General features: G+C 33.0%; 1 protein-coding gene across 2 annotated transcripts; it reads left to right on the top strand.

Annotated features, from left to right (window-relative positions):
* Positions 1 to 334: 334 nt before the first annotated feature.
* On the top strand, positions 335 to 27,545 carry Oat (Ornithine aminotransferase precursor). 2 transcript variants are annotated; one of them, XM_072530784.1, is made up of 7 exons: positions 335 to 489; positions 16,182 to 16,375; positions 20,244 to 20,468; positions 20,587 to 20,810; positions 23,604 to 23,904; positions 27,056 to 27,262; positions 27,351 to 27,545. In XM_072530784.1, exons 2-7 carry the CDS (start codon positions 16,216 to 16,218, stop codon positions 27,518 to 27,520), a joined length of 1,287 nt encoding a protein of 428 aa, XP_072386885.1. In that variant the 5' UTR covers positions 335 to 489; positions 16,182 to 16,215; the 3' UTR covers positions 27,521 to 27,545. The 2 variants fall into 2 exon arrangements, with proteins under 2 accessions (XP_072386885.1, XP_072386886.1); XM_072530785.1 differs by lacking the exon at positions 335 to 489 and adding an exon at positions 11,981 to 12,005.
* The last annotated feature ends 315 nt before the right edge of the window (positions 27,546 to 27,860 follow it).

Raw genomic sequence — 27,860 nt, 5'->3', positions numbered from 1 at the left:
TTGATTTAATTATTTATTTCTTGAATAAAAAAAAAACAAAAAACTAGTGTTAATTGTTGATTTAGATAGGTGATATGTATATTTAACATAAATGTTTTTTAATATCCACTTTTAACAAGGTCAAAAGCCTTAACATAATCAAAGAAACACAGATATGCTGTGATGTTAAATTCTCCGAATTTATCTATAATTTGTAGTACGTCCTGGTACAAAACCTTCTTCTTCTATTTATATAAGAGCTACATGTAATGATGTTTCTATTTACCCCGTACAATTTTGTCATAATTATTTCCTGACACTTCTAATCTTAATATTAACTTTTTTAACCTGTTATCCACATAATTTTAAGTTTAAAGTGATAATAACCGATTGATTGTTTTATCGAACTTGGTATATTGATGACATTGGTGACCCCTTCAATGAATTAAGTGGCTTATATCGTCAGTCTTGTTAGCTCTATCTACTAGAACACAGTGGATGAGATATTCGGTAAGTTCGTTCAATATTAATAATGATTTAGTATCATTTAACTGTATGTAAATGTGAATCTATATAATAGTGAAAAAATATGTATTTTAATGTATTAATTTCTCAATTTCATCTTTTTTTTAATATAAAATAATTTGTGCAAAGTTTCTCGAAAAATACTAGCTGAATTTTGTTCTTGTAGTATGGTATTGGAAAGTCTCAAACATTCCTGATATCAGCTCTTCGTCTCATGTACATAATTTTCGATTTGCTGAGAATATCGTCTCCACTGTCGATGATCTACACAAATTCGAAGCAAAGCTTAAAGAACTTATATATAAGTGCTTGTAGCGATCATCTGTGCTGTACCAATATGTCCATAATGCTGATGTTGGCTCACATTCATCATACCATTCAAATTTAATATTTTTCCTTAGAAAACGATGCCAAGATTCAAGTGTAGCAGTATTATTTTCGATCTACTTTAAATAAAAATTTATTGAGCCTATTGTCCAAGAAACGAAGGTTTTCACCTCGCAATTTTTTCGGAAAAGATCAATTTAACTTGAAAATTTCAGAATAAGTAGGGGATAGGACCAAGGATCAAAATCTATATGATGCCGAAAGGCGCTTTTACCATAGGGGTAGTTGTGACCCCATCTCAGGGTGGAAATTTTTTTATTATATTTTGACCGCAAAAATTTGAAGAAAAATTAGGTCTAGGCGAAAAATGTTCTACTATACATTTTTTTAATACAATTAATAGTTTTCGTTTTATCAAAAAAACTGTAATTATCAAAAATGTACCTTTTGAAAAAATAAACAAAATGGATTTTTTAAATTTCCTTTAAGACGAATATCAACAGAGGTATACTTTATTATAGGTTAACTCTTCTTCGTCGAATATTAAATTTTGGACTCACACAAAAATTGAGTGACTTGATGAAAAGAAAGTCAGCCCCTATTGATTTCAGCCAGAAAGTGAACAGAAACAACCCCCTAATTACCACCCTAATTAAACTTAATCGTTGGCCTTGTTCAATCTTCTTTATTTATGTATTATTAATTCATTCTAGAAGTTTGACCGACTTACAATGATTAGTTTAAAAAAAATGGAATTAAAAGAGAATAATGAACTTTTGTAGTTTGGTAAAAAATGCCCTTGTCATCAAAATAGAAAGATTAGTATTAGAGATACGAAAAAAAGTTTATATATAAAATTTAGCTTTTTTAATTCCCAAGAATTTGGTTTGCCAAAATTTTTTGTACGGCAAAAATTGTGTGAGATATTAACAATTAAAACTTGTACTAATATGCAAAAACTACCAATACCAACCATTTCAAAGTAACTTTGTTTTTAAATTGGGGGCTTTATTTCTAATGTAAAAAATAAAAAAGTTATGGTTAAAAAAACCAATAAATTTTTTGGAAAAAAATGGAGAAATCCAATTGGAAGCATCATAATGTAAGTTAGCGGTGTCTTTTTGTATTCTGTCCGTTAGAAACTCATATATAGTATTTTTCATATAAAAATGAGTGCACGTCATTCAAGATTTACGACGTCATAACCCCACAGCGTTGCCAAAACATCAAAATAGTTAGTAAATAAGGAATTTTAAAAATGTCAACTATTTGTCAAACTATTATATAACAGTAAATACACTTAGTTTTAAGACTACTGCAAATACATACAAAAACACTAAAATACAGAAGAAAACAGTTTAATACAAAATTATATATTCTAAATTTTAAACTTACCCCTATTTAGAGCATTAATAGTAAAAACGTCCCGCCATTATTTCTTTTTCAAAATAATCTATCTTATATGAAAGCTTATCAGCTTTCTACAGACTATTTAGTTGTTTTGGCATAGCACAATCACAATAGACAACAATAATTAGTTTTTAAAGCTATTAATCTAAATTTAATATGTATTTATAAATACAATTTATTAATATATAATATATTATGATCAAATTGTGTAAGAAATCAAAACATAAACAAAATTCTTTCCCAAAAAAGCGGCAACACTTTAAACAATTTTGCCACACGCTGAACTGTCAAAAAATTTGAAGTATTTCCATATCAGTTGCGTACAATTGTCTAATATATTTAATTAAAATTATTATTTTGTGGAATATTAGACTTGAAGAGTTATTTCATAAAATTTGTATTATTAATAATAACAAATGTTTTCGGTTATTTAATCAATATAATTCTAAAATTCCCAATTTAATGATGATTACATTTTTTGATTATTATACCATGTTGACGCCTATGAAAGATCGAGAAGTTCCGTATGGGTTTCGTATTATTAGCTGTGTTAGGAAAATTTGAACTCTAAGGTTGACGTTCTGGAAATTTTAAATATAAGTGACGTCACTTTATATAAATTGTGACGTGCACGCATTTTTATATGAAAAATACTATAGGTACACGCATGCATTCATTCATACTCGACTCAAGGAACCATAGAACACAAACATAGAGGGTAAGTTGAACTTAATCTCAAATTTGTATGCAAATCAGTCTTTTCGGAAAAATTTGCTAGGTTTTGTCCTATTTTAAGCTTCGTTTCCTGGACTATAATACGGCGCAGAAAATGTCGTCCCAATTAATATCAGCTAGTCAGCTAGTTGGCGATTACGCCAGGCGTCAGAGACGAAAATTCCACTGAATTTTTAAAAATCATACGAAGAAGCTAAATTTTCCTGAGAATGTCAATTTTGGGACACCAAAAAATGTGCAAAAAAGTTTACCACTCATACTTCCCACCTACCCCTAAAAGCTTCTCCTCGTAAGGGAAGAAAAACAGACAAAATAGATTTACCAAAAACAAAAATATTGTTTTTGAACAAAAATGTTAATTAGCATTTTTTGTGTAGAATGAACCGTTCTCTCAGAAACAACGCTTGAAGCGACCGGCGATTTTGAATGTCATTTACGCGCGCGAAATCAATTTTAAATAAAATTTGCATCAAGTCGACGGTTAAAATTTCAATATCTTTTGACCAGAGTGTCCTATCGACCAAAATTAAAATGCGTTTTAAAGGTGAGGAGTGTAGTTTACGTATGCCATTCATTTTGCATAAAATATGCGTAGAATTCTATAAAAGTATTAAAAGCCTAATCTTCAAAGCCAATAGCACGAAATGTCGGTTTTGAATTTTGGCAACAAATGTGAAACATTTGAAATATGCATAAAATCGCTGAATTTAAAACGTTTAAAACTTCTTCTTTTCGATTACACAAGTACGTTTTTCAAAACTAGACAACTTCAGCTTCAAATTCCACCCAATATTGTCTTCGTGGAAGCATTTCTCGTGACGTGCGATTGTTTGTAATGTGAAATTCAAACTTTCTTTCTAAATTTTTACCAGAGATAAAAGTTTTGAAAGTAAAGTAAATACAAAGTTATCTGTAATGATCGGTGTCGATGATAATACAGTTGGTAATTTTTCCTCTAAGATTTTCGTGGGATAAGAGGAGTAAAAATTAACCTGGGTGGGCCAATACTCCTTTGACTTCGAAAGAAAGTCTGTACCAGGCCACAACAAAACTTTGATAATTCAATAATACATCTTTATTGTTTATATTTTTATATCAAAATAAAACCATTTTGTTGATATATAACTAGTTTTATCAAGAAAAAGATAAAGGTTGTATATAAAACAACCAGTTTTACTAAGAAAACGATAGCAGCTATGAATAAAAGGTGAATAGGTTAATGACAACAGTGAGAAATTACAAATTTGTAAAGGCGATTTGGGAATAACTAAACTATCAGGTATATCTTAATGTTTGACTAATACTACTACATGTCGGTTTATAAAGTTCTCCGCGGTTTTCCGACTTCCAATCGCCACTTCCTCTGGTGGTTCCATAGGTCCCCTTCTATGATTCTTTCTCTCACCTTTTTGTCTATTCGTCCTCTCCGAATTATTCTCGGTCTACCTGTTTTTCTCTTGCCTTCTGGTTCCCATATTAGTATTTCTTTTGGTGTTCGTTGTTTAGCCATTCCTTGTATACGTCCGAACCAGATAATTTGTTTGTTGAAAATTCATCTGTGATCGTTCGTTTGATTCTCATTATTTCTCTAATGCGTTTGTTGTTAATCTTTTCTCTTCTAGATCTTGCTAGCTCTTCTTCAAAAATCCATTTCTGTTGCTCTCAACATTGCCAATGTTCTATCTTTCTGTGGCTATGTATCACTGTTGTGTAGTGTGATACTTTTCACTTAGTCTCATATATCCTCTTTTTATTTTCTTTGCTGGTGGATTGGTACGATAAAATACTGTTTAACATTGTAATGGCTTTTCTACCTGTCATATTTCTCTTTCTTATGGCTTTTGTCTAAATACGCCAGTCAATAACCGTTTTGGAGTGTAATTTTCCACGTCACGACGGATTTGCTTTAAAATTTGGTTCCTCTTAGCCTCTACTTCACTTTTGCACTTGAGCCCAGGGTTGCTTTTGCTTGTGGGGTGACAGCCGCCCCTTCTTGCGAGCTGCTTTAATACTGCACTTGATCTCTTTACCTGAGTCTAGTTAGTCTGTAATGTAGCAGCTCTGATATAAGTGAGTAATTCGCCCAATGTTGTTTTGATCTATCTGTAGGGAAGCATTGTGGTGAGGTTGGCAACTAAACATCATAAATTGACGCTATTCTTTTTGTTTAAAGTAGGGCGTATTGAAATAGGTGGTTAATTAATTAAAATATGGCAAGAAGAAGGGAAGTGAAAAGAATTTACAGAAAAAAGAAAAGAGGACAGCTAGAAAAGCAATTGAAAAACATAGAAGAAGCCTATATAAACAAAGAGGTAAATAATTTCTACCAAGAAGTTAAGAAATCCAGAGAAACTACAAAGAATAATCCACAGTATTGCAGAAACAAAGAAGGCTTACTTCTAGGTGAAACAACAGAAAAATTAAACAGATGGGCGGAATATTTCGAAGATCTATTAAATACAGACCAACAAGAAGAACTTGAGGGAAATGAGAATTGGCAAGAAGATGAAGAAGGGAAGTGCGAGGAACCAACTCTGAATGAAGTCAAAGAAATAATAAGAGACCTAAAAAATAACAAAAGTGCAGGAAAAAGTGGTATCCCAGTTGAGATTTTTAAGGAAGGTGGCGAAAGATTGAAGGAAAGGATATTCCACTTGACACTAATAATTTGGCAAAAGAAAGAAATGCCGAAACAATGGAATAGCGCTCTTATTTGTCCTATCTACAAAAAAAGGAGACAACACGGAGTGCGAAAACTATAGAGGTATAGCAACTATTAGAAGAAGTTTATAAAATACTTGTAACGATAAGACTACCAAAGAGAATTGAAATACTATTGTAAAAATAATACCTCAATCAACCATGGGAGCTTATCGTCTATACCTTGCCTAGCTCAGTATCTCAAGGGTGAGTTCGTCTTGTCTTAAACTAGGGATTGAACCTGAGTTCTCATTTGATAGCAAATAAGACAAATTTTAACCAATCATATTTATTTAAATCAATAAAAAAACAATAATTAACCCTGCCAAAGCTTAACAGTTATAAGTGTTACTTATTGCTTCGATGGGCGGCTTGTGTGTTCTAGCTGTTGGATCCTCCACTTAGAAGTTGTGACTTCTGGAGAGCTGCAGTCACACGTGGCTGTATGTCCTGACTAAGTTTTGGTGTCCAATAAACCAATAAATTCAATAAATCCAATGAAATGTCCAATAAAAATAAAATGTCCAGTAAACCAATAAGTTTTATATCTCCAATAAACTGTCCAGTGGACCAATAAGGTTTTGATATGTCCAATAAACTAAAAGGATAAGAAACAACATGCATTAGAAACACATCAAAAAGAAAGGTTTAACTTCCTTGCCATCTTACAAAATTACACTTAAACAAATAGCGTATGGCAAGGATAAAATGAAATATGAATGTTACTACTTAGTTAAATTCTGTTAAAGAGTCCTAATGCATATATCAGAAAAAAAAAATGTGCTTTCGAAAGAAAGTAAGGTTAGAAATATTGGAAATGTGGTCAGAATTATAGAATAAATATCACAATGAAAGTACTTACCCCAAGAGAAGTTGTAGACCATAAAAATGAGTCTTATAATAATTTTTGCCTTCTTTTATAAATTTCAAAAAGAGGCAAAAAATAATCCCACTACAGAAAAGTTGTTTTGACAGAAAGTGGGAGACTGAATGAAGTTAGCACAGATGTCATAGAATGTTGGTATAGATATCATGAAACTAGCTTGTCAGTCAACACAGAACAGAATAGTCTGCCGAACAAAAGTGAGAGGGCAAATATTTACTCTATGGGACAGAAAGAGAGAAAATAAAGACAGAGGAAGAAGAGAAAAACAGGGGCGCCAACTATTTTTATAAACAAAAAAATAGTAAAAATTAAACTGAAGATAAAGAAATTAATAAATTAATAAAGAAATTAAAATGAAATAATTATTAAAATATAAATTAATAGAGATGTGACGTTTATAACGTTACACACTCCTACCACCCATCAGAAAAATTTCGAACACAACTGAGAAATTTTTCTCAAAGAAAACAAGAACACAATGTTCTACCTAGGAATAAATATATGCAGTAGTAATCTGTAGTAACAAATCAAAAATAAATACTTTATAACAAAGCAATCAAGTTAATGAATATAATAACAAAAGAATGATCATAAAAAAATTTAGAGTATTACTCAGGGAAATTGAATACTTCCCAACGAATTGTAGTATCCGTCAAACTAAAATTTGTTGTTATTTAAAAAATTTATATAACAAAATAATTAAATTAATGAATATAAGTAATTAAGTATACATTACTATTCATAAAAAATTTAAAGTATAACTCAAATTTGCTATATTTAAAAAAAAATAGCAAAATAATTTTCAGATGTTAATCTGGGGAAAATAAAAAAAATTACCCAATGAATTGTAGTATTCATCACACTAAAATTATTAATCTAATATTAATAAACTACTACAGAGAATATCTCTGGAAAAATAAAAAAAAATTACTCACTGAATTTCAGGATTCATTAAACTGAAATTAAATAGGTACTGTTATAAAGTAAGCAGTAAGATGGTGTAGCATAAAGTTTATAATAAAAATTTAATAATTATAATATACAGTTTTTGAGGGGAACGCTCAGGGGAATATAAATGCATATTACCCAATGAATTTTAGTATTCATCAGACTAAAAATGAAGGGAAAAAATTAATTTAAAGTAATCGGGTATCTGTAGACTTTGGTACTGTACATGGACCCTACCAAAGGATCAATTGAAACCATGTTGGTATGAACGCAGTAGCCCATAGCCCACGGTTAAACCACGACAGCGCTCCTCGGAGACGACAGCCCTATGTGCCATGAACCCCCCGACGCCATACCCTGGAGACAACCCACCATTTAAGGAAGATCCAGTGGTACGAATGTACATCTGCATCAAAGCTCAGGCCCACAATAACAAAAATAATAATAACAAAGGGGCAATGCATCTGATATATTCAGATATACATTGTTGAAGAATTCTGTCTTCAGAAATTCTTCTTCGGAAGTACAACAACTTCCTTTGCAAAATAGCATTCTATACACATAGTATGAAGTCTAGTTAATAATCAAAGTCAAAGGTAAGTATACAAAAATAAAGACAAATAAGCAAAGTCAGGTAAATACATAATATAGAGATCATATCTCACAAAAATGAATAGTTAATGGATACTGCTAATGAATGAATCTCAAAAAAAAATTAGTACTCAGGATAACTGAGTACCTAAAGTAAGGCAACAATAATTTCAAAATTATAAAATGAGTAAAAGCATGTAGACATTGATATGCAAATGTAATTATTGATAAACAACTCAAAAATACATATAAACTTTACTTGATATGTCAAATAAGACAAAGTTCTACACAAAAGAGATATAGTAACTGCATAAAACAAGTCTTAGAAGACTAAGAGTAAGTTAATAATGAAAATAAGATAATGATACATAAGAAATGTTATTCTCACTAAATATAAACCAGGGATCTACACAAAAGAATAAAGTACTGCATAAATATAGTTTACAAAAATAGAAGAAAACAAGTGAAAGTAGGTATACTACAATCAAACTTCAAAGCGCCATAATTCTACACCAGATTTCTAAAAGTAGATGCATAGAATTATTTTAACTCCAAAAGAAATAAGAAAAAACACATCATCCAAAAAAAAATATATACCTACTACGGTATATTAATTGTCTCTAAAAGACCAAAAAGGAACACAGATTCATATAATCTGGCCCAAAATCTCCTTAGGATATATGTATCCTAGGAAAACTAAAACACCATGTATGCAACTAACCATGTTGTCATACATAAAGTGCTGGATGAGGCTTTTAATTGTATCAAAATCAAAAACAATTACCCAAAGTAAAATAATAGGAATATATAAACAGTTAGGGTAATGTCAAATAAATAAGATTAATATGTTTATCATAACTACAGAAATATCAAAATATAAAGAGATAAAATAATAAAAGATAATGCTTTACCATATTATATAACATTATTGAGACTCATCATCACTAGAATCAGTAACATCTAACTTAATATCTTGCACATGAAAATTACCAAGGTCTTTACCATCTAGATCCTTAAGATTATATACTAAAGGAGATAAAACTTTATGTATAATACAGGGAATAAATTTGGGAGCTAATTTAGCAGAAAAATCATCCACAGCTTTTGAAAGGATATTATTTTTCTTCCAGACTTTGTCACCTACATGAAATTTTACATCACGTCTACGTAAATTGTAGCGTTTAGTGTTGGTATTGTAAGAGTGACGTATTCTCTTCTGAACTTCATTAAATATAGGAGAAATATTCTCTAAAGGCTTGGGATCAAACAATTTATTGTTAATATTAACAATATTATTAGATGTTTCTTTAATAGCACCAAAGAATGAACCATCAACAGGAACATTTCTAGCAAATGTTAAAAATGAAGGAGAAAATTGTGTTACTTCATGCTTAGCTAGACGAATAGCTTGGGCTATTTTAAAAATTTCCTTGTCCCAATCTTTATGATTGTCCTGAATAAAAGACCTAATTGCAGTAACAATTGTCTTATTAACTCGTTCAGTAGGATTAATCTGAGGAAAGTATTTAGCATTATACCAAATTTTTTGTACCTTGTACTTTTCCATCAAAGTTTTAAAATCTTTGGAAACAAATTGTTTTCCATTATCAACTGCAAAGATCTGTGGTACACCAAAAATAAGAAAAACTTGATTTTCGATAAACTTGACAATAGCTTTAGAAGTAGCATTAGCCAAAGGATGTACAAACATGAACTTTGTAAACCAGTCAACAACAACTAAAAGATAACGATTTCCATTTTTAGATCTAGGATATGGACCAAGTAAATCAGCAGATAAAAACTGAAAAGGAAAATTAATTAATTAATAAAATTAAAAACTATTTTTATAAACAAAAAATAGTAAAAATTAAACTGAAGATAAAGAAATTAATAAATTAATAAAGAAATTAAAATGAAATAATTATTAAAATATAAATTAATAGAGATGTGACGTTTATAACGTTACATACTTGCAAAAGTTATTAGGAAAAGATTACTAAAATATGATAACAAAGTGATTGGAGAATACCAGGGAGGTTTTAGATCAGGAAGAATACAAAATAATAGCTACGAACAAAACTTAGGAATACATATGCTATCGATTTTAAACAAGCATATGACTCTCTAAATCGAACGATGCTATATGAGGCCATGAGAACATTAGAAGTACCAGAAAAGCTTATAAGGCTAGTGAGAAAGACGCTTAGGAACACGATAAACATGTTAACGATGGAAGAAAGCTTTTCAAGACAGTTCACAGTGAATAGAGGTTTAAAACAAGGAGATCTGCTATCAACGAATTTATTCATCCTAGTATTAGAACAAATCGTAAGAAGATCAAATATAAGCACAAACAGGACTATTTTCAATAGCAGGGAACAGTGCATAGCGTACACGGATGATGTGGTGATACTAGCGAGAACAAAAAAAAATTTAGAAAAATTTTTCCAGAAATTTGAAGAAGAAGCGAAAAGATACGGATTAATAATAAACCAAACAAAAACCCCATATATGGAAATGAGGGAAGACATAACAAATAATAACAAATAGATCAAAATGAAAGGAGCAGAGACTGTGTATATTTTAAAAGAGTGTCAGAATTTGAATACTTAGGAGTAACCATATCGAACACGGGAAAAGAAGAAAAAGAGATAGACAAAAGATTAATGAGCAGAGAAGGGAAGCAGAGCGATAGAGTTACTAAATTCATTACTGAAAGCAAAAAATGTGCCAAGAACAGCTAAACTGCGAGTCTATGAGACAGTAATCAGACCTACAATGATGTATGACAGTGAAACGTGGATTATGTACCAACAGGAAGAAAAGGAAGTAGAGATCTAAGAAAGAAAGATGCTCAGAAAAATCTTCGGAGAATGGAATAGAAAATATGTACATAATTGTAAAATAGGCAAAACACTTGGCATAACTCAAATATTGTTATCAATTCAGAAAAGAACTTACCTTTTGAATACTGTATATGGCAGAAAAGCCGCGTCTGGTCAAAGTTTCTGCTCCTCGATACTGTAAGAAGAGAATGATTGAGAAAAATTTAACCGGGAGAAGTGGCATCTTGCACACTAGACTGTAGACCTGGTCATCTCGAGGTCTTGCTACTGCCCGTTTCATAGGGACTTACCTAAGAGGTTAAAGGATCTTTCGACCGAATGTAGAGTACGTCGTAATAAATTAAAACCGCCAACTCGTGCTTTTGGTACAATAGTATATGCATTCCCATTTTAAGGCATGGAATAACTGATATAAGGTTTCAAGAAATTTGATCTTTTGAAATCGTTTTGTGCTTTTGGGGTTAAAATTAATAGTTCCCGAAAACTTCTCAAATGGTGATTTAGACAAGTAGTTTCTCAGAACTCTGACAACATAATATGAATCAGCAAATTTCTCATAAAATATTAATACAATGCTCATTAAAATAAGTAATTAAAATATTCAATTAAATAAGATCATATTATAATAAAATAATAGAAATATTAAAAATAAAATAATTAAATAAAGACTAAATACTTCTCTAAACACTTTAGTTTCCTCCAGGCCTCATATAATTTATCAGAGATTTATTTTTGTCTTTTTTTCATCACCATCTATAAAGCATTAAAGCGTCCAAAACTCCATCTGCTTTGATTATTCGTTTTTTAATATTGAAAATTATCATGACATCGTTTTATAGCTTCTTAATTGTAATGGTTTATATTCTTTCTACACTCGGGCTGAGTACACCTCTGTTGTAAGGAAACGTTCGATGATATTTTTGTAATGGTTTGAATTCTCAGGCTAATGACGAAAAAAAACAACTTTTTTTATAGAGAAATAACGAAATAAGTCAATCGTTTTGGTAACTACGTTAAAGTGAGTGAAGTTTTTTAGGGAAAAAAGCAAAAGTAAAGAGGTAATTTATATTAACAAGTGTGAGCAACATTTTCAGTATATTTAAATAAACAACTGCTTATCTTCAATGGTCTTTCTTGATTTTTTTTATTTTTCGTATCGTTTTCTATCGATTTCTTCCTTCGCTGTTGATTTTGGGCTTATTTAAATTATTGTATCGTAGATATATACATAAAATCAGATTTTATTGCCTAATAATGTTATGCAAACTGTTCTAATTAGTAAAAAAAGTGTTTCTATCATAAAAATTAAAAAACAGCAGTTAAGATTCAACTGAACAAATCGAAGTATGCTTTCTCTTCTCCCTGTTTTTGATGCAAACGTTGTTATTGATATTACACTGGCTTTATAGTTATTTTACTTACATGTTCAATGTCGACGTCATCTATTTCTTAAGTTCTATTCAAGTTTATTTTGTCCTGTGCTTATGGCATTTTGTGGTTGACGCTTTTCCTTTTTTTTTTATTGTAAGTTGATGTTCTTCTCTACTTACCTGTATTTTTCAATTGATCTGCCCGATGTACGATTTGTTGCAGTTCTCACAAGGAATCTCGTATATTGCTTGATTTTCCAATGTGATTTTTGTTTATATATATATATATATATATATATATATATATATATATATATATATATATATATATATATATATATAAAATGACATCAAAACAATAATATTGTCAGTTAATGTCAATGGGTAGACGAAAAGTTATCGATGAGAAAATTTGTTCAATCATTATTAGATTTTTTAATTCTGGAAAATCCAACTCGGAAATCGCGAAAATGTTGCAATTGTCACGCTATAGTGTGGGAAATGGGAATGGGCTCGTAGTTTAAACTTTTTGTTCGGTATCTCTATTTTGTTTTTTCTGATTTGCAACTCTGCTGATTTTATCTGCCTTGCACTTTATATAGGACAGGACAGTTTTGTTAATTGGTTATTTTTCTACTGGGTCTCGAAATTTCTATGCTTTTTCAACTGTAGACATGAAGAAGCTTTTCCTTGGCGTTTTTTTCATTTTGCGCATGTCTTCGTTCTTAACGTATGGTCCTAAAGTTTTGAAAAAAATTTCACCTGGTCTGATTGAGAAGCAAAATGCATTTAACAAAGAAGGCCATGGAATTAAAATGTCATCAGTTATTGACATTTAATAAACAAAGCAGAATATTTTGGTTTGTGCTCTGCAAAATGTGTTATAAAATTGATATTCGTCGAGGTGTTTATAACATGGTTGGGCGAATGTCGAAACGAGATATTGTTAATATTTATCGAGATCAAAACATAAGCAAATCGACAATTTATCGCACAATCAGAGAATGTGAAGAAGGGATACCGCGGATTTTGAACCATATAAGAGAGGCAAAACTGATTGAAGCAGCTAAGAACAAAATTGAAGTCTCACAGCGAAAACTGGCAAGAAGATTTCATATTGGAAAGACTACAGTATACAGGACCCTATCGAGTAACAATATTATCTACTGGAAAAGAAGGAAAGCTCCAAAATACACAGAGGATCAATTAGAGAGAATTCCGAGATGTTGCCGCGCGTTAAGGCGAGTGCATTTCGTCAACAAGTTGATCGTGATGGACGATAAAAAATATTTTACTTTGTCCAACTCTGAGATGAAGGGTAACGATGGGTTTTACACGAACGATTACGAAAATGTATCTGATGAAATAAAATTCAAAAGTAAGAAAAAATTTGAGGACAAAATTTTGGTATGGTGTGCAATTTCTGAGGCTGGCTTTATCTCACAGCCCTACATTGGTGTCGTTCGAGGCGAAGCGTTAAACGCAAATATTTATATTCAAAGATGTCTCTCTAAATTGCTTCAGTTTGTGAACACACATCATGCAAATGATCAAATAGTCTTTTGGCCAGATCTTGCTTCATGTCATTACGCGAGGATCACAAGGGACTGGTACGAAACTAACAATATTACCTTTGTACCGAAAGCAGACAATCCCCCCAACCTACGTCAAGCTCATCCAATTGAAGAGTTCTGGGCAATATTAAGTCGGAAAGTCTATAATAACGGATGGGAAGCACAAAATCAGGAACAGTTAAGACGCCGCATATATACAAAAATCAGAGAAATTGACGCCGAGGTCGTCCAAAGGATGATGCAACGTGTCAGGGGAATTATTAGGCAAATCGAAAATAATGGTCCCTTGTCTGTCATTTGAATTTTGATTTATAATAAGGATAGTTAAGTTAAATTGTTGAATACTTTAATAAAAATATAAGATTATTGTGGTCAGAGTCATGTGCTTTTGAAAATTTTCCCAAAACTTTAGGACCATACGTTATGGTCCTCGTGTGTCAGTCCTGTTAGTTTTTAAGATCTTGCGTTAAGGTTTTGATAAGCAAATATAATTATACAGGATGGTGGTGTGAGTTAGCATGTAAATATCTGTTGGGAAGGGTTGTATTTCTATATATTGTGTTTCCTATGCTTCCGTCTCCCTTATTCATCACACATCTAAACATAGACGTTGTATATATTATCTGAATCTTAGACCAGGAAAGAGAGGGGACTCGTAATCGTATGGAATTGACTGAGGAGTTGCCAGGTCATATTTTATTTCTTCAGTAGATTGAGAATAATGAATATATATCAATAGATTTTTTTCAAAATTTATAATTGAACACTGAGAGAATGATCACTTTTTGAACATGATTTGATCATTAGACTTGATTAGATCATTGACAAATTAAAGTTGAAATCAGTAGATCTACTGCAAAATCAGTAGATTTGGTAATCCTGCGAGAGGTAGTAATGGACAACGTACAGGCACCAAAATATGGCGGTCACATCATAACTGGACTCACTTTGCAAAGGTTTATTAAATATGCGTTTCCTATCCTCTCTCTTTCCTTGTCTAAGATCTAAACACTACTTAACTTTGTCGTCTTCTTCTTTTTATTTTTGTGTAGACATAACTCTGTCGGTTTTTCAATGTACCTCCAGTAAGTTGTCCTTCCATCGTTAAATTTTCTGGCGGTTATATTAAATTGGTGCAGCATACGTTGTAAACCATCTTCACTTTCAGAGATTAGTATTGCCTCGTCTGCATAGCAGATTATTTTAATTGTTTTTATCCCATTTGGTATTATTTTTGGTTATTACTTTTTTTATTATTTCATCCACGATCAGGTTGAACAATAGATGACTCAAGGAATATCCCTGTCTTATCAAATTACCAGCCTCAATAGGGTCGGTTAGTTCTTCTTCCACTTTTACTTTGATTGTGTTGTATTACTCTCTTGCGTACAGTAAGTGGATAACGTCTTTTAATTTGACCCGGTCAAATGCCTTCTTAAGGTCCACGAAACATAGATATGCTGGTTTGTTGTATTCTAATGATTTCTCTTGCACTTGCCTCTTATAAATATAGCGTCGGTGCATGATATTCCCGACCTAAAACCTTGTTGTTCTTCTGTTAGTGTTGTAATTTCATTCAGTTTATTTGTTATCACTTTGGTTGTTAATTTTAGTGTTTAATAAATTAATTCTTCTGTAATTTTCCGGGTCCGATTTATCTCCCTTTTTGAAGAGAGTTGTTAGGATGCTTGATCTTCATTCTTGTGGTATTCGGTTTTGTTCTATTCTATTTATTCATTTCCCTAACTTCTTCTTCCTCAATATGTATTTCATCGTCTGTCGTTACTTCTGGTGTTCCTCGATGTTATCGTTTTCTAATATTTCATTCTGAGCAATCTTCTCTGATATTCTTTCTCTATATTATACAAATATTCCATATTTTCGACTTTTGGGTGTTTTTTTTATCATATACTTACTTCATTTATCATATAGTTAAAAATATAAAAAATTAATTGTTGACGCTTACAAAACAGTTAATAAAATCTATATTACTTATGTAAAAGATATTAAAGAGTTAAATATGACCATTTATTTGAGGTGTTTGATAGAATATAAAAGTCGTAACTTACAAACAATAATTCTAAAAATAACAATTTTTCACTTTAATTGCTAATAAATAGAATTCGAGGAAAAAAATTTGGATGAATTTGTCTTGATAAAACCTGATGTCCCTGGTCTATTAATAAAGAATAATTTTCAATGTTTTATCTAAAAATATACGTGTTTGTACAATGATATAAATAATACTGGAACTGCAATAATTCTCGTCACTTGACATTGAATACTTTAGGTTGCAGAAATCGATTGATTGATTGGATGCAGAAATGATTCCTTCACGGCACGCCCCACGATTTTTAGAAAATGCCAAAAGCTGCATTAATTTGTCGAAGAAGGCATTTAGCACCGAGACGGTTATTCATAAGGAAGAGAAGTATGCGGCCCACAATTACCATCCTCTGCCTGTGGCTCTAGCGAAAGGACAAGGTAAGTACAGATAAATTAGTAGAGACACGTGATAAAATTGATTTTTTGTTTAGAAGTGTTTGTAACTGATATATAAAATATAAGAGTTTAAAAAAACAATTCAAACCACGTAATAATATGTACAACGGTGTAACAACGCGCGTGGTAAGATTACAACGGAATGACGCAAAAAAAAAATGTTTTGAACGCTTGTGCGACTGTCAATGTATGGACGTGGACACGATGTACCAATGACTTGATCATTCGCGTCTGAGCTTGTTTTAAATAACATTGTTGATAATTCTGACCGGTAAAATTCGCGTAAGTTTAATTGTGAGAGATATAGTTGATGGCTTGGAGGAAGGTCATTTTGTGTCTTTGACATTGTGTGATTTATCCAAAGCTTTTGACTGTGTTTCGCATAAATTACTGTTGGAAAAAATGCATAAATTCGGCATTAGGGGAAACACTCTTAACCTATTTAGATCATACATTCCTCAAGGTTCGATATTAGGACAAACTTTGTTTCTTATTTATCTGAACGATTTATTTCACTACACGTTTTCTATAAAATGTAATTGCTTCGCAGATAATACAACTATCAATTAATACTGATATTAATCAGCATAATTTAAAAATTAAAATAGATAGAGATACCCAGAAAGCAAAAAACTGATTTTTACATAATGGGCTGAAGCTAAATGAAAAGAAAAATCAGAATTTGATTTTTAGTTCCGATTGTAAGTATATCTTAAGAGATAGTGTTAAACTATTAGGAATCTTTTTAGATGATAATTTGGATTGGAGTGCTCATACAGATTTCTTAAGTTCTAAACTTGCTACAAGTATAATTTTAATACGCAACTTAGTTTATATGATTCCTAAAAGTACCCTTACAATGTGCACTATTCCATAGTCATCTACAGAACGAAATAACTGTTTGGGGTAATTCTTGTCACGCAGATCGAATTTTTAAACTACAAAAAAAAGTAGTGAGGATACTTGCAAGAGCAGAGTATAGGGGACACTGTAAACCTTTATTTCTGGATTTAGGTATTATGCCACTACCTTCACTCTATATATATGAGACGCTGATTGAAACTCATGCCAGCAAAGGTAAGTTTAACATAAACTCCAACTTCCATGATCACGATACAAGATCTAGAGATGCTATTAGAGCACAACGTTTTAGGTTGACAAAGAGCATAAAAAATTCGACTGATGTTGGTTTGTATAACTTTTTGCCAGATGAAGTAAAAAGTCTTCACTTGTTATCGTTTAAGCTTAAAATTAAATCACACTTTTTGAAACATTGGTTCTATTCAAAAATGGAGTACCTAAGTACAGCTTTTACACAATAGTACTAGTTTGGTCAGGGTATTTGCCTATTATGATTTTTCATGTTTTTATATTTTTATTTAGTGTGTTTGTCATTTCTTAAATTGTTAATATTAAATATCTGTTTGTAATGTTTAAATTCGCAAAAATTTTATAATGTATATATGTAAAAATTGTCACTATTCCTTTGACTTGTCAAAAACAAAACTATTTTGTTTTTTTTTATTTAAAGAAACAAAGTCACATCCACCCAAAGGTTATTAGCGACATTCCTGTAACATTTGTAATAATATTAAATTTAACATTTGTAACAATCAATCATTGTAACAATTAATTACAATTTGTGAACAATTGAACATTTGTAACAATTAATTAAGTTAAATTTTGTGTAACATATTTATACATTTTAAGTAACCTAATAAATTGTTCGGAACTAAACTTTTGTTGAGGAGTGCTTTCAGGTTATTTGGCAAATTGTAAGACTGTCTTTGATTTACATATTTAGGACAGTCTATCAAGAAGTGCTTTATACTGTCTAGTGTATTGCATGTTTCGCATTTTTCGAGGTTTACTATTTGAAATATGACTTCCATGAAAAAATATCACTTTTGATGGTTCTTAGTTTCGAACTAGAATCATTCCACTCCCGATTTCACGCACTTAACACCTTATTTTTAAAATAAACTTTTAGATCGCCTGCGATACTCCGACACTCTGTTTCTGATGTGTCACTGGTGATAGAGTTACGCGCACTAGTATCTGCTTCTTCATTCCCTTCTATGCCTATATGAGATGGTATCCATAGGAAGTGGACTCTTCTGAAATTTTCTTGAGCTTTCATTAATTCGGCTCTGATAATTTTCTCAATGGGGTGTTTAGGGTATACATTTTGCATAGCTTTGACTGCGCTGAGAGAGTCAGAAAGGACTAAACAACAAGGGATGTTTTTAATTAATGTTGGCTTAACTGAGATGTGTCACTTTCCGCTTCCGATGCATCACTGTTAATATACTTATGAATTTTTTTCCTTATGGACGTGAATTTACGGTTTATGGATATTTCCTTTAAATGGGGATAAAATTGACTGAGCATATGGGACAAAGCTGGTAGGTCTGTGGTATATTCTTGAATTGTAGTTATAGGATCTGCTGACCCCGTGATATTCATTAGGAACATGTTAAGTTGATCAACGTTTAGAGGGAAAGGTAGAGGGTGATTTTCTATGAAGTTTTTAGCAGGGTCAAGTAAGAGAGAAAATGAGCATTCAGAAGTGCTTAATGAACTAATTTTAGCTTTTTTAGATTTTGCTTGGACTTAAGGTGGTGGAAAAATGTTATATTCTTTTGAAGATGGATCTGCTTCAGGTGAAATAATTTCATCAAAGTTTCTTTTTGGTTCATTAATTATGTGACTGTCCTTATTTGATGCATCTACTTTGTTCGGTATCTCCGGGATATTAGAAATAGACATTTGTTCACACTGAGAAGGGTTTGTGTCATTGGATGCTTGCAAGGATATATTTGTTGCGCTGGATACCGATGCTTCATGTGTCCTGGCTTCTTGCATCTAAAGCAAACTAAACTGTCTTGAGAAATGAATATTCTATATGTCGTGTTGTCAAAAATAAGAGTAAATGACTCTGGTAGTGTTAGATTGTGAGGACTGATATAGATTTGTCTTCGAAAACTAAGGATGTGATTGTACTCAGGCATAGAAGCACTTATTTTGAGGAAGGTCATGAGGGAGATAGGAACTATGCCGATTTTTTGTAACTCATTGATTAGCAAGTCGTGCGGTATTGAAGGACATACGCCGGAGAGCACAAGTCGTTCCGCTGGTGTAACTAACCTTCTTGCTCTGACAATTTCACCTTGTATTTCTATTTGAGCATGATTATTTATAAAATCGTCCACTATTTGTTTATTGGATAAATACATACATATGCGATTATTAGATAATCTAGAAGAGAAGATTATATTTTTCGGTTGAATTATATTTCCAAGTGGGAGAAGGTAGTCTTGAAGTTTGGTGTTTTCTAAGGCACTAAAGATAATTGCTTGGGACTTTAAAGGAAATTGCACTCTCGACGTTGCCGAAGAGTATGACTGTGATCTGTTTATTTGATGGTCTTGTATTGTAGAACTGTTGTGTGATTCCATGTTTGAATTCATTTCGATAAACGTTTGTGAAAAGTAAGTCCGACCCTGTACACCTGCTAAAACAGGTATATCGGTCTTTACTAAAAGCGGTTATTTGCTGGTAAAACTGGATTTGTTTATTGACAACAATAACAAATAATTGCAATTTGCTGACTTTAATGCTAATTTAAGTGGATATTATGTAAAGAGTTTGTACACTTACAGTTTATTTCAATATATCACTAAGATTCACAATTTATAACTTACATTAAACTTTGTTAATGTTAAAAATATTCGGAGCCCACATTGAATACAACACTATAGTTATCGATGCAGAACCGAACTCCCCAAAACCATTTTTGTATATTGACTAAATAAATTCTATTATATTCTATTAATATGATCTCTTTCAGGTGTTTTTGTATGGGACGTCGAAGGAAAAAGATATTTTGATTACTTAAGTGGTTATTCAGCCAACAATTTTGGTCACTGTCATCCGAAAATAGTTAAAGCTTTACAAGACCAAAGTGCAGTACTTCACCACACATCCAGAGCATTTTTTTCTGATCAACTTGGAGAGTATGCAGAGGTTGTAACCAAACTTTTTGGATACGACAAGGTTCTGCCGATGAATACAGGTAAATACAAGATTTAAATTGTGGTTCGCGGTGGAACATGTTGTTCAATGGTCTATTTCCTTTTTTATTGAGATACATATGAGTGTATAATACAATGTTTTTAAATTTTGTTGTGTAGGTGTGGAAGCAGACGATACTGCCTGTAAATTAGCCAGGAAATGGGGATACAAAAAGAAGGGGATACCCAAAGATCAAGCCAAAATTATTTTTGCAGAGGACAACTTTTGGGGAAGATCTTTGGCAGCAGTATCAGCGTCGACAGATCCCACAAGCTATGAGGGATATGGACCGTTCATGCCTGGTTTTAAAATCATACCTTATGACGATCTGAAAGCACTAGAGGTAAATTTTAGGTTAGGTTAGGTTATTTTTTGTTTAATTCATAGACATATAATACAAATAGACTGACTGTTGCAATACAGACTCATTCCCGTAGTGCGACAGAGAAAAGTAGTCCCTGCATCTCTTTCTAATCGGCCGGGATATAGGCCACGTGACCTAAATGACCAACGGGAAGATCAAAGTTTTTTTAAATACAGCACACCCTTGATACCCCGACGTTTTGCAATCCGACGCACCTCTCGTCAAGTTCGCCGCCGTACTGAAACCTGTCGCGACATGAATCCATTCTTACCGGATGCTTCATTTCGTGTGTTTTCTGTCAGCAGTTAGGTTCGATATAGTGTTTAGATACAGTAGGTAATAAGTAGTGCCAAATTTTTATTTAATTCGTTTAGAAAGTTCAGAGAGAGAGAGAGAGATAGAGAGAGAGAGAGAGAGAGAGAGAGAGAGAGAGAGAGAGAGAAAGATGCGAGTGTGGTAAAACTCCGACTGCGATATCTAGATTTTATGATATTGGATGAGCTACAGTGTATGACATTACAAAAAACAAAGACAAAATCGAAAAATTTATGAAATCTGTAGATAATGATTCTTAGGACAGAAAAACCCTTAAAATGGGTGAATTTCCTGATGTTGAAGAAGCTCTGCACATCCGGCTCTGCACATTAAGCAAGAACGAAGCAGACAAGCTTCTATTTCAGGTGACATTTTAAAAAATAAAGCTGAGTTTTTTTATTAGGAATTAACAAAGAAAATTGTGCTAAAATAACAATTCCTTCAATAGCGCAGAATTTGAGAGGGGTCAGCCTTTCATTTTCCCCTATTGTATGCCTCTGGTAGTAGCCAGAAATATTTATTTAACATAGTTAAGTAGGGTGTAGGTGTAGAGTATGACAAGGAGATGTTAAATAGTTGTAAAATACTGGGTACAAATAGTTTTTCAATTTTTGAACAAACATCCTGTAAGTCAGTAACAAGCCCCATTTTATTTAAGTGATTTGGGTTAAACTTTAATATTTTGAGCCCAGGTATCTACACTTAAAATCATCATGGTTTTAGAAACTAATAACGGCGTTACTGATCATGGCCCTCGGAAGCCAAGATCCGGCAGGGGAGAAGAAGACAAGGACTCTCAGGTCGTTAATCAGCGAATGCCTTGTCAAAAGAACGCAGATGAAAAAATAAGACTGTCCAACACTAGAATAGGAACATGGAATGTTCAGAGCATGTTTCAGCCTGGTAAAATGCACAATGTTATTCAAGAAATGAACAGGTTGAATATCGATGTACTGGGTATCAGTGAAGCTAGGTGGCCCAACTCAGGTTGTTTTTCAACAGACGAAGCCACAATATATTATTCCGGTAGCGAGAATAACCAACACAGACACGGCGTGGCAGTAATAGTTAATAAAAAATCTAAAAAACAAACTGGACATAGACGTTAATAATACACAATTTGGTTTTCGCAAAGGCCTAGGAACACGTGAAGCTCTTTTTTCACTTAATATACTAATACAAAGATGCCTGGACGTTAATTAAGATATATAGGTACGCATGTTTTATTGACTATAATAAAGCATTCGATAAAGTACGACATAAACATTTAATGAATGTCCTGAAATCAAAGAAGATTGACTACAACGACCTCAGGATCATATCAAATTTATACTATAAACAGCGAGCAAAAGTACGTGTTAACGAACAGCTGTCAGAAGAAATTGAAATTAGATGTGGAGTAAGACAGGGATGCGTATTGTCGCCAATTCTTTTCAATGCCTACTCCGAAGAGGTCCTGAAAAAAGCCCTTGAGGGTGAAACAGCTGGAATAAAGGTAAATGGAGTTCCCATTAACAACATTAGATATGCGGACGACACTGTGATCTTAGCCGAAAACATTGAAGATCTTCAGAGACTTGTGACCAGAATAGCAGAGTATGGAAAAGAGTATGGTCTAACAATGAATGTCAAGAAGACGAAATTTATGAGAATACCGAAAACTCAAAGAAATAACGAGAATCTTCTAATAAACGAAACCAACGTCGAACAAGTGGACAAATATGCATACCTGGGAACAATGATTAACTCCACAAATGATTACAATCAGGAGATAAAAATAAGAATAGAAAAGGCTAGAGCAAATTTCAACAAAATGAGAAGAGTTCTATGTACCAGGGATTTAAAACTGGAACTAAGAGTTAGGTTGGCGAGGTGCTATGTTTTTTCGACTTTATTTTATGGAATGGAATCTTGGACCTTGAATGCGACATCAATGAAAAAACTGGAATCATTTGAGCTGTGGGTGTACAGAAGAATTCTGAAAATATCATGGACAGAACACGTCACAAACAAAGAGGTTCTGGGGAGGATGAACAAAGAAATGGAAATTTTAAATTCAATAAAAACAAGAAAATTAGAATATCTTGGACATATTACACGTGGAGAGAAATACACCTTGCTCCAACTGATTATGCAGGGAAAGATCCAAGGAAAGAGAAGCATAGGGAGGCGTAGAATGTCATGGCTGCGCAACCTGAGAGTGGTACGGATGTACATAAAATGAACTTTTCAGAGCAGCCGTCTCAAAAGTCCGAATAGCTATGATGATTGCCGACCTCCGCCGCGGAGATGGCACTTGAAGAAGAAGATCTACAGTTAAAATATTTATAATTATTAATAAAATACTCTGTGAAAATTTATAGGAAAAAGTCATTGATAAGATTTTTCGTCTTTCCCTACAAACTCATCTAGTTTTTATTATTGTGTTTACTGTACAAATATTTTTTAACTTTTTAGGAGCAATTAAAAGATCCCAACGTATGTGCCTATATGGTTGAACCAATCCAAGGAGAAGCCGGTATTAGAGTACCATCTCCAGGCTATTTAAAAGGAGTCAGAGATCTTTGCACGAAATACAACGTTCTTTGGATTGCCGATGAAATCCAAACTGGTTTAGGAAGAACTGGAAAAAGACTGGCTGTAGATTACGAAAATGTCAAGCCTGATATTCTGGTCCTTGGAAAGGCGTTGGGAGGTGGAGTCTATCCGGTATCAGCTTGTCTAGCTAACGATGATGTTATGTTGGTGATTGAACCAGGTAAGATCTTGCACGTTAACATAATAGTAAAAACCACTCACTTTTCAAGAGTCTTTAGGAATATAATTTTGATCTTACTGATCCTTCAAAAGCAGCAATCACTGACATTTTTATAATTCAAAACTAGGTACTATAAATCTTCCTCTATGAGTTCGGAAATCGTATTCTTTTTAATGTGGATTTAACATTGGAAACAGGCTAAAAGTTACGTGGTGTCAAAATTGATGGTCGAACATTTATCAATAGAAGCATTTCTAGGTACGTGCTTATCTTTGTTCGATCGGAAAAAAATTAGAAACCACTTTTAAGAACCTGCCATGTAACATGTGCCTTAAGAATTATTTGTCAATAAAATCCGTTAACTAATTTTCGAAACCAAATTCATCTTTATCAACGTCTGTTTTGCCTTGAAATTCTTAGAAGGCACAGATTAAAGCAAAAATCTGAATTTGGTTTCGAAAATTAGTTTACGGATTTTAATATCATATGTCGCTATTTGCGTCTATACGAAGCCATGTTAGAGTTGCTTCCTACGACAGGAAAGATTTATTTTCACGTTCAGAGCGACTGCGAAAGCCGTTCTGACACCGAACAACCGAACACCGTTGTTCGGTGGTTCTGATGAGGTCGAAATACGTATAAGCGGATGCGCAGGCGCACTGTCATCATCATCATCATTTAACCCGGATCTATCCACTGCTGGATATAGGTCTCCCTCAGTATTTTCCATGTATTTCTGTTTTGTGCTGTTTGCATCCGTTTTATGTCATCAGACCATCTTGTTGGTGGACGACCTCTACTTCGATGTGCTTCTTGTCTCGGTCTCCACTGTATTATTCGCTGTGTCCATCTGTTATCCGACATTCAAGCTATGTGCCCCGCCCAGTTCCACTTAAGGGTCATAATTCTTTCTATGGCATCTGTCACTCCTGTTCTCCGTCTTATTTCCTTGTTCGTGACTTGATCCCTACGAGAAATGCCTAACATCGATCGTTCCATGGCTCTTTGGGTAACACAAATTTTATTTCTTACTTTCTTGGTTAGTGTTAATGTCTCTGCACCATATGTAAGTACTGGCAACACGCACTGATTAAAGACTTTTCTTTTAAGACACATCTCGGTGGGACCTCCAATGTTCTTAAATCAGAACTGCCTATGTGTCTTAAAAGAAAAAGGCGCACTGTACTTGAAATCAAATCTTAACTGTCTTTTCCTAATTATTTGTCAATTCAGTGTTAGTTTAGTAATCGTACGAGTGTGGCAGATGTCAATGCAAGGTTGGAAGAGGCTCAGAGGATGCTTAAATCTTAGTACAAAGAATAGAATTCAATTTTGTAGAAAATAATTACTCATAGTCACCAAAACCTTCAAAAGTTGCCTACATACTTGAAAACCTCTAACTTTGGAATCTGACAATATTGTTCGAAATCAGATAGATCTTATATTAAAAAACTTACAAAGAAGGTAAGAAGAAGGTTATAGAACAAGTATATATATAGTTCAGCTCAACAGGCCTCAAAGACCCAAGGCTTCAACGGTTTTCTTCCATTTCTTTCTATCTTGTGCTAAGTTTTTCCAATCTTGTACCCGCAGCGATTTCAGATCTTCTTTTGCCGACTCCAGCCATTTTCTTAGGGGGCGGCCTCTTTTTCCTTTTGTACCAGCCTCCGTGTTTATTAATTCATTGGGAACTCTTCCTTCCTTCATTCTTGCTATATGTCCGAGCCATCTTAATCTTTGAATTTTAGCAAGTCTTGTTATTTTTGGTTGCCCATATATTTGCATTATTTCTTCATTCGTTCTTCTTCGCCAGATGTTCCCCTCTTTTACACCTCCGTATATCCTTCTAAGAATTTTTCGTTCCCATCTATCTAACTTTACTTCCATATCTTTATTTAGTGTCCAGGTCTCGCTAGCATAGAGTACTGTAGGTCGGATAACTGTTGTATATATTCGTTTTTTTGCTGTTCTAGATATTATCTTCGACCTCAGTATCTTAGTCAGGCTCCCAGCACTCTTACTACCTTTGGCCATTCTTTTTATGATTTCTTGGTTCTCTTCGTTCCTATTTGTTAGTATCACTCCCAAGTAATCGAATTGGCTAACAACTTCAAAGTTATATTCTTTACTTGGGCTTTGTATCTTAAAGGACTGTCCTAGATGATTTTCGTTTCCCCTCATCACCATATATTTTGTTTTTTCTTCGTTTATTTCTAAACCATATTCCCTGGCTATTCTCTCTATTCTAGTAAAGATTTCTCTTAATTCTGCAGGTCTCCTTGTTATTAAGGTAACATCATCTGCATATGCTACGCATTGATGCCTGTGATGATATATTGTGCCTCTAGTGTAGATGTTACATTCTCGTAAAATCTTCTCTAGGATCAAATTAAAAAAAACCTGTTGATAACGGGTCACCTTGTCGCAGACCTCTATTGGTGATAAAGCTATCCGAAACCCGTCCTTCTAACATGACTTTACTTTTAGTATCATTGAGTATGCATTTAGTCAGTCTTACTATTTTTGGTGGAAATTTAAAATATTCTAGTGGTTCATATACTTTATTTCTTTTTATAATATCATATGCCTGTCTAAAATCAATAAACAGCATGTGTAATGTTAGGTTGAATTCATATGAGCTAGCTAAAATTTGTTTCATTGTAAAAATTTGGTCTATTACCGATCTGTTTGCTCTGAAACCTGCTTGATATTCACCTAGACAATTTTCAACTTTTGTTTTAATTTTATTTCTAATTGATATGGCCAGAATCTTATACACTGTATCTTGTAGAGCTATTCCCCTGTAATTTTTACATTCTGTAACGTCCTTTTTTATGCACTGGACATAAGATTGCTTCTTTCCACTGGTTGGGTATTTTTTCTTTGATCCACACTTGGCGTATTAACTCAGCAATTTCTTCTTGCTCCATTTCGCCACCTTCTTTTAGAAACTCAGCAATGATACCATTTTCACCAGGTGCTTTGTTGTTTTTTAAGTTTTTTTATTATAGAACAAGTACCAAAATTCATATTCTTCAGTGTGAAGAACTACCGGTTGTACGAATCTGACTCACGGGTAGTATAAGTGCACCATTTTGTTATTTTGTAACTACACCTCATACAGACTAATTCAATCTTCCTTACGATTTAGGTACGCATGGATCCACCTTCGGAGGCAACCCTCTCGGTTCTAGAGTAGCAATTGTTTCCCTAGGAGTTTTAGAAGACGAGAAGATCGCAGAAAACGCTTTCAACATGGGAGAGATATTCAGACAACAACTTCAAAGCAAATTAAATAAGGACATTGCGACGGAAGTTAGAGGAAAAGGTCTCTTGAACGCTGTAGTCATCAACAGAGGTAATATATCTTCGAAGTAGAGTTTTCGATATTTCTTATAAACATTTTAAGTTATTGCTTTTGATCTAATATAATGTTTTGTTTATAGGTGTAGCTGATGCGTGGGATGTATGTTTAAAAATGAAACAGAATGGTGTCATTGCCAAACACACTCACGAAGACATCATTAGATTTGCCCCTCCTCTTGTTATTAACAAGGAACAACTCGAAGAATCTATTAATATTATTGTAAATACTATTAATGGCTTACAGAAATAAAGTGTTATATATGTTTTATCATAAATTGAGAGTATCCGAATTTTCGGTTATTAGGTAGCTGATAAAACTACGTCACATCCAGTAGGATACTGATACAGTGATGGATGCTTCGTATGTAGACGTCTCTAATAGATAAGTAGACACTTTAAGTAGACTGACATTTATCCCGTCTAGTCTATTATGCATAAAAGCGACAAAAAGTAGATTATACTTTGATTTTGCGACGCGCAAAACGTCGCGCATCGGTTAGGAGTAGAAAACGTCCATCTTGCGTCAAAATCGGCAAAATAGCGACAAATATAAGTAGAATATGTCACAAAAAACTTTCTTTACGCTCGAA

This window comes from Diabrotica undecimpunctata, chromosome 4, assembly GCF_040954645.1.
Source record: "Diabrotica undecimpunctata isolate CICGRU chromosome 4, icDiaUnde3, whole genome shotgun sequence".
In the NCBI taxonomy this organism is placed as follows: domain Eukaryota; kingdom Metazoa; phylum Arthropoda; class Insecta; order Coleoptera; family Chrysomelidae; genus Diabrotica; species Diabrotica undecimpunctata.
The sequence above is the reverse complement of the archived record's forward strand: the minus strand, read 5'-3'. Positions and strand labels throughout refer to the sequence as shown.